This window comes from Glycine max, chromosome 8, assembly GCF_000004515.6.
Source record: "Glycine max cultivar Williams 82 chromosome 8, Glycine_max_v4.0, whole genome shotgun sequence".
NCBI classification, from domain to species: Eukaryota; Viridiplantae; Streptophyta; class Magnoliopsida; order Fabales; family Fabaceae; genus Glycine; species Glycine max.
The window spans coordinates 39,396,323-39,409,078 of record NC_038244.2 but is presented as its reverse complement, the minus strand read 5'-3'; the positions used below and the strand labels follow the sequence as shown (position 1 = coordinate 39,409,078).

Sequence of the window (12,756 nt, the reverse complement as noted above, 5' to 3'; positions counted from 1 at the left end):
CATTGAAGTCTTTGAAATGTAAAGACTAAAGACATTGAAGTCTTGAAATGTAAAGACAAAAGACATTGAAGTCTTTGAAATGTAAAGACAAAAGACATTGAAGTCTTGAAATGTAAAGACAAAAGACATTGAAGTCTTGTAAATGTAAATACAAAAGACATTGAAGTCTTTAAAATGTAAAGACAAAAGAGGTTGAAGTCTTTGAAATGTAAAGACTGAAGACATTGAAGTCTTGAAATGTAAAGACTAAAGACATTGAAGTGTTGAAATGTAAAGACTGAAGACATTGAAGTCTTGAAATGTAAAGACTGAAGACATTGAAGTCTTGAAATATAAATACTGAAGACATTGAAATATTGAAATGTAAAGACTATAGACATTGAAGTCTTGAAAATGTAAAGACTGAAGACATTGAAGTCTTGAAAACTTTCATTAAAATGCGAACACGCTTGGTAAAGAAGCAAACCCCCAAACCGATCAAAACAACACACATTTTCTCAAAAATAATGAGACGAAGGAGGAATGAAAGCATACAGATAGAATTTCTCATAACCGATAATGAGATTTAAGACATTTGCATTTTGCTTCTAAAGGAGCATTAGAAGAAACACTGGGTCCAACTGAATAGGGGAAAACTGCACAAAGGTGTATAAAGCTTCACACAGACAAGTGTTTCATCTTAATTCCAAATCACAGATACGTCATAAATCGATTTTGCAAGTCATTTCCCATCAAATCAAGGATAATGTGCATAATCATCATGGATCAATAGGACTTTTTAAGATTGGACTTGTAGGAAATTTTGGCTTTGGTTGCTCTGGTCTTTTTTTTTTTTTTTGGTGAGTAGGCATAAAGATTTGGTTAGTAACTTAAACGGGCGATCACTTCCTATCCCCTCACGTCTTGACCAAGTTACTATCGTTTCCTTTCCTTTTTACTCTTTACCACAACTCTGTACATGGTTCAGACATTGTTTGTTCCAAAGAACTTGTTTTTCTTTTCCATTTCCTCTTGCTCTTCTCCATTTTGATTAATTTTCCCTCTTTTTTTTCGTTTTTTTTTGTTTTCCTTTCTTTTTCTTTCTTTGATGAACATTTAACTTCCCTAAAAAATCCATGACTAACCAAAAGATGATAGAAATCTCCCTTGGAAGATACCCCTACTTTCTCGTCCTAGGGTAAGGTAGGAAACTTTCATCCTAGGTCAGGGTTCTGGTAAAAATCAAATGTCTAGCTCAGAAGGTTCGCAAATGGCAAAAGATAATGTATATTGGGGCAGTTGTTTGGCCAATGGCTTAGAAAGAAGGAATGCTCAGATCACTTCCATGAATCATATGTTATGACAAATAGAAATTCATGCAAAATCAATTGTAGAAGGTAATCATTCAGACACTCAATATAAAATTTGTGGTCACGCAATCACTAAGGCTTAGGGTATGTTTCCACATTCAGATCAAACCAATGTTTCAATAATTGTTCTTTTATCAGGTCCATGCAAAACATCTGAGTCCATTTGGTATTCGGGAAAGTCCTCCATTATTTTCACCCTCAAGATACACATTTTTTCAAAAACCCTTTCTGTTGTGTTTTGATCCAAAAAAAAATTTCAAAGAATGCTGGTGATTATTTCTTTTTTAAAAAAAACATGTTAGTTTTTAGGAAAAGTTTGAAACCTAGACAAAATTGTAATCCGAGGCTACACTATCAAAAATCAAAAGGTGTGCGGAAATAGAAATGAAACCACACGTAAGTTCTTTTAGTTTTTTTTTTTTGTGTTTCAAACAACCATCACAATGAAATAACATACCAAATTACTGAAAGCGATAAATAAGATAAAGACAAGTTCACAAATTTAGAAAGTCCTGGTTGGGAGGCTCGGTCTTCTCAAAGGAAGAAATCTATCACATTCGCCACATCTCCATCCTCCTCAGCTCTGTCTTCATCTCCCTGGGCCTCTGTGGGACCTATACCTCCCTGAAAATTAGGCCTGTCCCCAGGCCATGCGTCAGTGGCTCTGAACTGCTCGAGAGTAGGCCATGGGTAAGGGTTGGGGTCCTGGCGCTGCTGGTGCAGTGTATATTGGTAGAAGCTATCGTTCAACTACATCTGGCCCTTATGGTTGGCCACCTGCTGGTTAGCCAAATGTTGTATGTACTCGTTCATTTGGAGCTCCATCCTCTGCATGTGAGCTGAGATGGACTCTAGAGACAGTTGATGTGGAGGCGATGGTGGTGCATCTGCTGCCAGCTGCTGCTGTTGGTCCTGCCCTGGCTATTGTGTCTGCCTTGGCACGCAGTACTTCTTAATGAAGGCCCTGTTAATGGGAGGTCAGATGAGCTTTGTGGGCATGACCGGTACTCCGTAGAACTGGCAGAAGCCTGTGATCAATGCTGGAAATCCCAATGCCCTATTGGACTTTTCTGGGTCCACTAAGTGTCTCGGAGGTGCAATACCTACAAACTGGTAGATGGCATCCGAGATAAGCTGTGCTACATGAACACTGATCTGGGTCAGGGTAGTGTAGACCAACTAGCATTTAGGCAGCGGGAGATCAGAATTATGGTCACTAAGAAGGATGTTATTGAGCAGAAGCATGATCCAAATCTGGGTCAAAGTGGTCATGCTAGTGCGCATGATCTGCACTACCTCCCTGTCACGCTCCGTGCAAAATCTTGTCCCGGGGAGCACAGTAGCTGGCCTATGGCCTCTTCATCAAAACCTGATACTTGGCTTCTTCTTTTGGCGTATTCACAAAGTTATCCCTCTTCCAAGATCAACAGATGCCCCAGGAATTGATTGATAGCATCTTTATCATAGGGGATCCGTTGGCCTCGCACCCAGGAGCACTTATCCATGACTCCTTCTTTAATAGGCCAGGCATTTGCACAAAACTCCATGACTATCTCAGGGTCATACTTAGCCATGGGCTCTGTCAGCTGGGTTCACTGCCTCCTGGAAACCTCCGCCTAGAATTTTGTGTGCTCTCTTTCTCTTACTGGACTCGTCTTTCTTTAAGGAAAGACCAATCCTTAATCGCTTCAAAATGGCGCTGATGCTCCTTGCTTTGGAAATAGTGTCTGTCAAACTTAATCTCCACTTATGGGGCTACACTGGATCCCTCCCCTGCGGTGGCCTTCCTAGCCCTTTTAGCAGGAAGCCTCTTCAGAGCCATCGCCTACAAAGACACATCTAACTAAAATTTAGCATGAAAATTATTTTGCATGAAATACATAACCATTGTAGAAGCAAGCTTTATTGCTTCATGATGATGAATCAAGATTGATTCAATGTGTTTTGATGATAACAATGATGATGACAAAAAGCCCATGAGAATGATTTCAAGATTGAGTCAAGAACAATTCAAGAATCATGAGAAAGATTCAAGAGAAGTTTTAAGTTTCAAGTTTTCAATTTCAAGTTTCAAGTTTTCAAGAATCAAGAATCAAGAATCAAGAATAATCAAGAACAAGATTCGAGACTCAAGATTCAAGAATCAAGAAAAGACTCAATCAAGATAAGTACTAAATTTTTTTTCAAAACATTGAGTAGCACATGAATTTTTCACAAAACCTTTTACCAAAGAGTTTTTACTCTCTGGTAATCGATTACCAGTTTATTGTAATCGATTACCTGTAGCAAAGATTGTTTTCAAAAAGCTTTCAATTGAATTTACAATGTTCCAATTGATTTCAAAATGGTGTAATCGATTACAATGATTTGGTAATCGATTACCAGTGTGTTTGAACGTTGAAATTCAAATTCAAATGTGAAGAGTCACATCCTTTCACAAAAATGTTTTGTGTAATCGATTACAATGATTTGGTAATCGATTACCAGTGATAAGTTTTGAATAAAAATCAAAAGATGTAACTCTTCCAATGGTTTTCAAGTTTTTCTAAAAGTTATAACTCTTCTAATGGTTTTCTTGACCAGACATGAAGGGTCTATAAAAGCAAGACCTTAACTTGCATTTTAAAAATTACAATTGAATACATTGATTTCAATCCTTTACAACCCTTGAGTCTCTTTGAACATCTTCTTGAATTTCTTCTTCTTCTTCCTTTGTTAAAAGCTTTCTTAAGTTTTCTGGTTTTCCAAACCTTGAAAACAAAACTTGTGCTATTCATCATTTTCATTCCCTTCTCCCTTTGCCAAAAAGAATTCGTCAAGGACTAACCGCCTGAATTCTTTTTGTGTCTCTCTTCTCCCTTTTCCAAAAGAACAAAGGACTAACCGCCTAAATTCTTTTGTGTCTCCCTTCTCCCTTGTCAAAGAATTCAAAACGACACAGTCTGAGAATTCTTTTTTATTCTTCCCTTTCCCATAAACAAAAGATTTCAAAGGACTAACCGCCTGAGAATTCTTTTGTTTCCCCCTTCACAAAGTTTCGAAGGACTAACCGCCTGAGAACTTTGTCTTAACACATTGGAGGATACATCTTTTGTGGTATAAGTAGAGGGTACATCTACTTGGGTTGTTGTGACTGAGAACAAGAGAGGGTATATCTCTTGTGGATCAGTTCTAGTGGAGGGTACATCCACTAGGTTGTTCAAAGAGAACAAGGGAGGGTACATCCCTTTTGGATCTTTGTTTGTAAAGGTTTTTACAAGGTTGAAAAGAAATCTCAAGGACCGTAGGTCGCTTGGGGATTGGATGTAGGCACGGGTTGTTGCCGAACCAGTATGTTGGATCGAGTGGCCTCAGAATAATTAAGAAAGGGGGGTTGAATTAATTATTCCTAAACCTTTACTAATTAAAAATTTACTCTTCTATGGCTTTTACTATGTTGTTAAAAGAATAAGGAGTAGAAGAGAAACTTAACCAAAAGTAAAAGTGGAAATTAAATGCACAACGGAAAGTAAAAGAGTAGGGAAGAAGGAAACAAACACACAAGAGTTTTTATACTGGTTCGGCAACAACCCGTGCCTACATCCAGTCCCCAAGCGACCTGCGGTCCTTGAGATTTCTTTCAACCTTGTAAAAATTCTTTTACAAGCAAAGATCCACAAAGGATGTACCCTCTCTTGTTCTCTTTGAACCTAGTGGATGTACCCTCCACTAGAACTGATCCACAAGAGATGTACCCTCTCTTGTTCTCAGTCAAACCCAAGTAGATGTACCCTCTACTTGTACCACAAAGGATGTACCCTCCAATGTGTTATGACAAAGATCTCAGGCTGTTAAACCTTTGATACTTTGTGAATGGGGATACAAAAGAATTCTCAGGCGGTTAGTCCTTTGAACACTTTTGTATTAGGGAAAGGGAAGAATCAAAAGAATTCTCAGACTGTGTCGTTTTGAATTCTTTGACAAGGGAGAAGGGAGACACAAAATAATTCAGGCGGTTAGTCCTTCGTTCTTTTGGAAAAGGGAGAAGAGAGACACAAAAAGAATTCAGGCGGTTAGTCCTTGGCGAATTCTTTTTGGCAAAGGGAGAAGAGAATGAAAAGATGAATAGCACAAGTTTTCAAGGTTTAGAAAACCAGAAAACTTTAGAAAGCTTTTGGTACAAAGAAGAAGAAGAAGTTCAAAGAGATTCAAGGCTTGTAAAGGATTGATTGAATAAGTGTAAAAAAGTGTATTGAAAAGCAAATCAAAGCCTTGCATTTATAGACTCTTCATGTCTGGCCAAGAGGACCATTTAGAAGAGTTATAACTTTTAGAAAAACTTAAAACCAATTTGAAAAAGTCAAAAACCTTTTGAAGAGTTACATCTTTTGATTTATTCAGAAATAGTCACTGGTAATCGATTACCAAATTAGTGTAATCGATTACACAAGGCTTTTATGTGAAAGGATGTGACTCTTCACATTTGAATTTGAATTTCAATGTTCAAAGGCACTGGTAATCGATTACCAAAACATTGTAATCGATTACAGCTTTTTGAAATTAATTGGAACTTTGTAAATTCAATTTGAAAACTTTTTCAAAACAATTTTGCTACTGGTAATCGATTACAACATCTGGTAATCGATTACCAGAGAGTAAAAACTCTTTGATAAACATATTTTGAGAAAAATCATGTGCTACTCAATTTTTGAGAAAAAACTTTTAATACTTGTCTTGATTAAGCCTTCTCTTGATTCTTGAATCTTGATCTTGATTCTTGAGATCTTGAACCTTGAATCTTGATTCTTGACTCTAAACTTTCTTCTTGAGTCTTGAATTCTTCTTGATTCTTATCTTGAACTCTTGAATTGTTCTTGATTCACTTGAGTTGTTCTTTGATTGATCTTTGATTCACTTGAGTTGCTCTTTGATTGATCTTTGAGCTTTTTGTCATCACCTTTGTCATCATCTTTTTTTATCATCATTGTTATCATCAAAACACCTTTGAATCACCTTTGATTCATCATGAAGCTTTGCTTCTACACAGTATAAAACTCTTGTGTTTGTCTTCTTCTTCCCTACACTTTTAATTTCCGATTTGCACTTTAATTATCGCTTTTACTTTTGGTTAAGTTTCTATTTTTGTTCTTTACTTTCTTAACATTATAGTAAAAGCCTAATTGATTTTAGTAACATTAAGAAGGATAGATTTTTAATTAGTAAAGGTTCATTAATAATTAATTCAACCCCCCTTCTTAATTATTCTGAGGCCACTTGATCCAACAACCATACTATTTTCGTTATCCCAAGTATAGCAACCAAGAAGTCAACCAATTTTTGTGTGGTCTTTATTTATTGTAGGTGTTACCATACAACTAATAAAGATCACCACTCAGTGTATATTATTTTGAAAGAAAGAATTTGATATTCTACAACAATTTATGTGCAATGTGACCACCCTAGTGCAGCAAGTTTAACCAAACAACTAGGCCAATTCAAACCAAACAATTTTAAGCATTCATGTGACTCATGTATTTACATCTAAAGCAATGTCTAAAATTCCAAGCTTAGTTCATGCTCTTGACATTTAATCTATCAACCTAAGTTGATCATACACCTAAAATGATGGTTGGACATGCATAAAGCTCATTACTTATTCAAACTTCAAAACAACACATAGAACAACCATTGCGACATTTCATCAAACAGTTGGTGTGCGCATGTTAAAACATGTATAAATGAGAGATGAGGAGCAACATGACATGCAAATTCATAAAAGAAGAAAAGATAGGCCTAGGGCCATCCAAAAAAGTCATCAATCAAGGCATTTAGTCATGGGTTTTGTTAGTCGTCTTATACGACTAACTTTTGTATAGAAAACATTTTCCAAAACTTGTATAGTTCCCCAATTTATGGTTATTTTGTAGTAATTTATAAATAAATCTTGTTTTATTGTTAAAGTTGTCTCTAGAATATTTCTATTGGATTTAATGATGAAAGCTGTGCAATTTCAGGTTAAAAAGAGGCTAAGTCATGAAGTGCTAAAAGTGACAAATGAGCTCAGCTCATCAGTTGAGCTAAGCGTGCATCCATCGCGAAGCGCAGCTTCAATGTGCTTAACGCAACAGAAGAATCTAACAGAGCATCAATATCAAGGCCACGCGTTAAGCGCGAGATCAGTGCGCTAAGCGCAGCAGTTGTCTTCATCCAGGCTCAGATCATGACTGGCGCTAAGCTCAAATCCACTTACTCGCACTAAGCGCGAGGGTGGCGCTAAGCACAACGTTGATTTAGAGCCTATTTAAAGCCTGTCTTGTGCAGAATTAGGATAGAGAGGGAGAGAGACACAGACACAGAGAGAAGACATTTTCTGCAGAGAGACACAGATACAAAGAAAAGACAGCTTTTACAGAGAATTCTTGAGCACACCACAGTGCCTATTTCGGGAAAAGAGCTCTGGAGGCAGCAAGACGAGCAACTTTTGCAGAGAGCCCTAGGTTTTGTAATTAGAGAGAGATTAGTGAGTTGCAGAGTGATTGTGAGATGCTGAGAAGAGGAGGAGGGATCCCCCTTCTTGTGTAAGGAGCAGTTATTCTTTACTTTTAATCTCATTATTGTTAGGGTTTTTCTGTAATGGCTGACTAAACACCCTTGTTGGGGATTTCTAAAGAACAACTGATGTAATTCCTTTAATATCTAATTGGTTGTGTTTATTGTGTTCAATGCTTCTTTTAGTGCTTAAATTATGCATGCTCTTGGTCTGATCACCCATTTGTGTGCATAGTTAGGTGACTTTAACATTGGAAAATGTATTGTTGCCTTAGAACTTGATTGAAGCAGGATTGAAACTTAGTCTTAAAGGAGGGATCTGCAAATTAAGTTTTGGTTTCAAATATGCTGTTACAATAATGTTGTTTGATCTAAGCCTAGTCTTAAATGAGGGATCTGCGGACGAAGCTTAGGTTAAATTAGTCTAAACTTTCGTAAGCTATTTAAGCTAAGCCTAGTCATAAAGGAAGGATCTACGGACGAAGCTTAGCTTAAGTTAGTCTAAACCTACGAGGGCTGTCTAAATTAAGCCTAGTCCAACAAGAGGGATCTGAGGACAAAGCTTGGGTTGATTTAGCCTAACTAGGGATCGAGGTTTAGTAATTTAGGCTACAACATAGAAAACAAAAGCATGATTGATTAGAGAAACATCTTTATATGCATCAGCTTGTTTGTTAGAAAGACCCAACACTTTTACCTACTGCTGTCAATCTTACTTGCATTTTTTTTACTGTTTTTAGCCTAGACTTAGTTTAATTATGTTCTAAACCATCAAGTATCAATGTTTCCTTCAACAATGCCTTATTTCTAAATTTAACCTTGTCTAATACTAGTTTAATTTTAAATACTGGACGATTCGATGCGCTTTCCGATGAATTGGATTTCCCTTTAACATATTTGTATAAAGAAAAATTGGACCAAAAAGTAACTGCAGGGGAAATCCAACTAGGTATTTATGGCGCCGTTGCCGGGGATCTAGATTCATTAGAAGAGTTTAGTTCAGTTTTACGACATTGCTTTATATTTTTCTCTTTGATTCATTGATTCTTTTTGTTCATATTTTAGTTACTGTACATTCATTGTTCTTTTGAACTGGATAATTGTTGTTCTGTTTTCTTGTATGCAAAGAAGATCTACTACAGGTGATTTGATCCCCATTGATTTGGAGATTAACGCCACTTGTAGAAGGCGTAATTCAAAGAGAATCAGAATTTTTTTGCAAGATTTAGAAGCAGCAAAAACTCCAGAAGAAAAACCTCAATCTTCCAAGGCATCTTCTAGTTTTCCTATTGTAGGGCATTCTCATATAGAACCTGTTGAAGACCCAATCATGGCTGAAGAGACAAGAAGAGTAACCCTGGAGGATTATTCAAGTTCTACCGTGCCATAATTTTTTACCAGTATTGCACAACCAGAAGTTTAAGCTCAGACAATCACTTATCCTCCTTCTTTGATACAGTTGATTCAAAATAATCTGTTTCATGGTCTACCCAATGAAGACCCTTATGCTCACTTGGCCACCTATATAGAGATATGCAATACTATCAGGTTGGTGGGTGTGCCTGCGGATGCAATCTGGTTGAGTCTGTTCTCATTTTCTTTAGCTGGAAAAGCTAAGAGATGACTTCATTCTTTTAAAGGAAACAGTCTAAAATCATGGGATGAAGTAGTAGAAAAGTTCTTGAAGAAGTACTTTCCTGAATCGAAGACTGCAGAAGGCAAAGCTGCTATCTCTTTCTTCCACCAGTTTCCAGATGAATCATTGAGTGAGGCACTTGAAAAATTCAGAGGTTTATTGCGGAAGACTCCCACTCATGGTTTTTCAGAACCAATACATCTCAACATATTTATAGATGGATTGAGACCATAATCTAAGCAACTCTTGGATGCTTCAGCTGGGGGTAAGATCAAAATGAAGACCCTCGAGGAAGCAATGGACTTGATTGAAAGTATGGCTGCTAGTGACATTGCCATTATGAGAGAATGAGCCCACATTCCTACTAAAAAGAGCTTATTAGAGCTAACCTCACAGGACGCTCTGTTGGCACAAAACAAGTTGCTATCCAAGCAACTAGAGGCATTAACATAAACACTCAGTAAGTTGCCAACTCGACTTCATTTTTCACAAACTTCACATTCTTCTATTTTGCAGGTTGCAGGATGTACAATTTGTGGTGGAGCTCATGAATCAGGATGGTGTATCCCTAATGAAGAGCAAATTGCACATGAGGTTAATTATATGGGGAATCAAACCAGAGGCAATTTCAATACAAGTGGATTTCCAGGATTTCAGAACAACCAGTAGTATCAACAGTAGAGACAGTGGCAAAATCACCCGGGTAACCAATTCAATAGAGACCAGGGTGGTTCATCTACAAGGCCACAACAGCATATGCCAAGTCTCTATGACCAAACCACGAAGCTAGAAGAGACTCTAGCTTAATTCATGCAAGTGTCAATGTCTAACCAAAAGAGCACGGAGTCTGCAATTAAGAATCTGGAAGTTCAGGTGTGCCAGCTTGCAAAGCAGTTAGCTGAAAGACCATCCAACAGCTTTACAACAAACACAAAGAAAAATCCTAAGGAAGAGTGCAAAGTTGTGATGACTAGAAGCAGAATGGCGATTCAAGCTGTGGAAAGTAGAGCTGATCAGAACCGGCACTGGAACCGGTTGATGATTTAGTTGAACTTGAAGAAATTGTTGAGGAAGCAGAAGGTGATGAAGAAGAAGAGACATCAATAAGAGACTATCAAGAGAGAATAAAGAAAAAGGAAGAAAAAGAAAAAGAAAAAAAGTTGAAAAATGAAAAACAAAAAGAGAAGGTTGTTGAGATTGAGAAGAAGAAGGGCAAGAGTGAGGCCAACATAGAAAAGAAGAAAGAGGCTACTCCTATTGAATGCAAGGAGGTACCTTATCCATAGGTACCCTCCCGGAAAGATAAAGAGCGACATTTGGCCAAATTTCTTGATATCTTCAAGAAACTGGAAATTACTTTGCCTTTTGGAGAAACACTTCTCAAAATGCCTCTCTATGCTAAATTTTTGAAGGATATGCTAACCAAGAAGAACCGGTACATACATAGTGACAGAATTGTTGTGGAAGGTAACTGTAGTGCTGTCATTCAACACATTCTTCCACCCAAGCACAAAGATCCTGGAGTTGTCACGATACCGTGTTCTATTGGCGAGGTTGCTGTAGGAAAAGCTCTCATAGACTTGGGAGCCAGTATCAATTTAATGCCTCTCTCCATGTGCCGACGACTTGGAGAGATAGAGATAATGCCCACACGCATAATCCTCTAGTTAGCTGATCGCTCCATCACAATACCATATGGAGTGATTAAGGATGTGTTAATTCAGGTCAGGCAGCTTGTTTTTCCTATAAATTTTGTGGTTATGGATATAGAGGAGGATCCTGACATTCTCATAATATTGGGCCTCCCTTTCATGTCCACGACCAACTGCATGGTAGATATGGGGAAAGGCAAGTTAGAATTGGGTGTGGAGGATCAGAAAGTCTCATTTGACTTATTTGAAGCAATGAAACATCCAAATGATATAAAAGCTTGCTTTGATTTGTACAAGGTAGAACAGGAAATAGAAATAGTTGCTACAGCCATGGCATTGCACTCTTCTTTGGAAAAAGTATTGATTAATCATGTAGAATGTCTTACTAAAGAGGAGGAACATGAAGTGCAGACTTGTATTAAAGAGTTGGATGGTGCAGGAGAAAATTTTGAGGGACATTCTACATTTGAGGAATTGAAGAACGGTGGGCAAATAGAAAAACCAAAAGTAGAATTGAAGACCTTGCCTGCACATTTGAAGTATGTATTTTTGGAGGACAATGAATCAAAACCAGTGATTATTAGTAGCTTGTTGAAGAAAACAGAAGAAGATCAACTAGTGCATATTTTGAAGAGACACAAAGCTGCAATTAGATGGCATATATCTGACTTGAAAGGAATTAGTCCATCTTATTACATGCACAAAATCAATATGGAAGCTGATTAAAAACCAGTGAGACAGCCTCAAAGAAGACTGAACCCAATCATGAAAGAAGATGTGCGTAAGGAGGTGCTTAGGTTACTGGAAGCAGGCCTTATTGTCCCCAAGAAAGGAGGTATGACATTCATTAAAAATGACAAAGATGAGTTAATTTCTACAAGGACTGTCACCGGGTGGAGAATATGCATTGACTATCGGAAGCTGAATGATGCCACTCGGAATGACCATTATCCACTTCCTTTCATGGACCAGATGCTTGAAAGACTAGTAGGGCAATCCTATTATTGTTTTCTAGATGGGTATTCTGGCTATAATCAGATTGCTGTAGATCCCAAAGATCAAGAGAAGACTGCTTTCGCTTTCCCTTTTGGTGTATTCGCACATCGGCGCATGCCTTTTGGTCTGTGCAATGCCCCAACTACATTTCAGAGGTGTATGATGGCTATTTTTTCTGATATGGTGGAAAAATGCATTGAAGTTTTCATGGACGATTTCTCTATTTTTGGGCCATCTTTTAAAGGGTGCTTATCAAATCTTGAAAGAGTATTACAGAGATGTGAAGAGTCCAATCTAGTTCTCAATTGGGAGAAATGTCATTTCATGGTTCAAGAAGGAATAGTGCTGGGGCATAAGATTTCAGTAAGGGGAATAGAGGTGGACAAGGCAAAGATTGATGTAATTGAGAAACTTCCTTCTCCCATGAATGTCAAGGGAGTGAGAAGCTTCTTAGGACATGCAGGGTTCTACAGGCGATTCATAAAAGATTTCTCAAAAGTCGCCAAACCACTTAGCAATCTGTTGAATAAAGATGTTGTTTTTGTGATTAATAAAGAGTGTATGGAAGCATTTAATGATCTGAAAACCAGATGAG

General features: G+C 37.6%; 1 protein-coding gene across 1 annotated transcript; it reads left to right on the top strand.

The window, feature by feature from the left end:
- The first annotated feature begins 10,898 nt into the window (after positions 1-10,898).
- Positions 10,899-11,891, top strand: LOC100815811 (uncharacterized). Its single transcript, XM_006586485.1, has 2 exons — positions 10,899-11,072; positions 11,181-11,891. Exons 1-2 carry the CDS (start codon positions 10,899-10,901, stop codon positions 11,889-11,891), a joined length of 885 nt encoding a protein of 294 aa, XP_006586548.1.
- Positions 11,892-12,756: the final 865 nt, after the last annotated feature.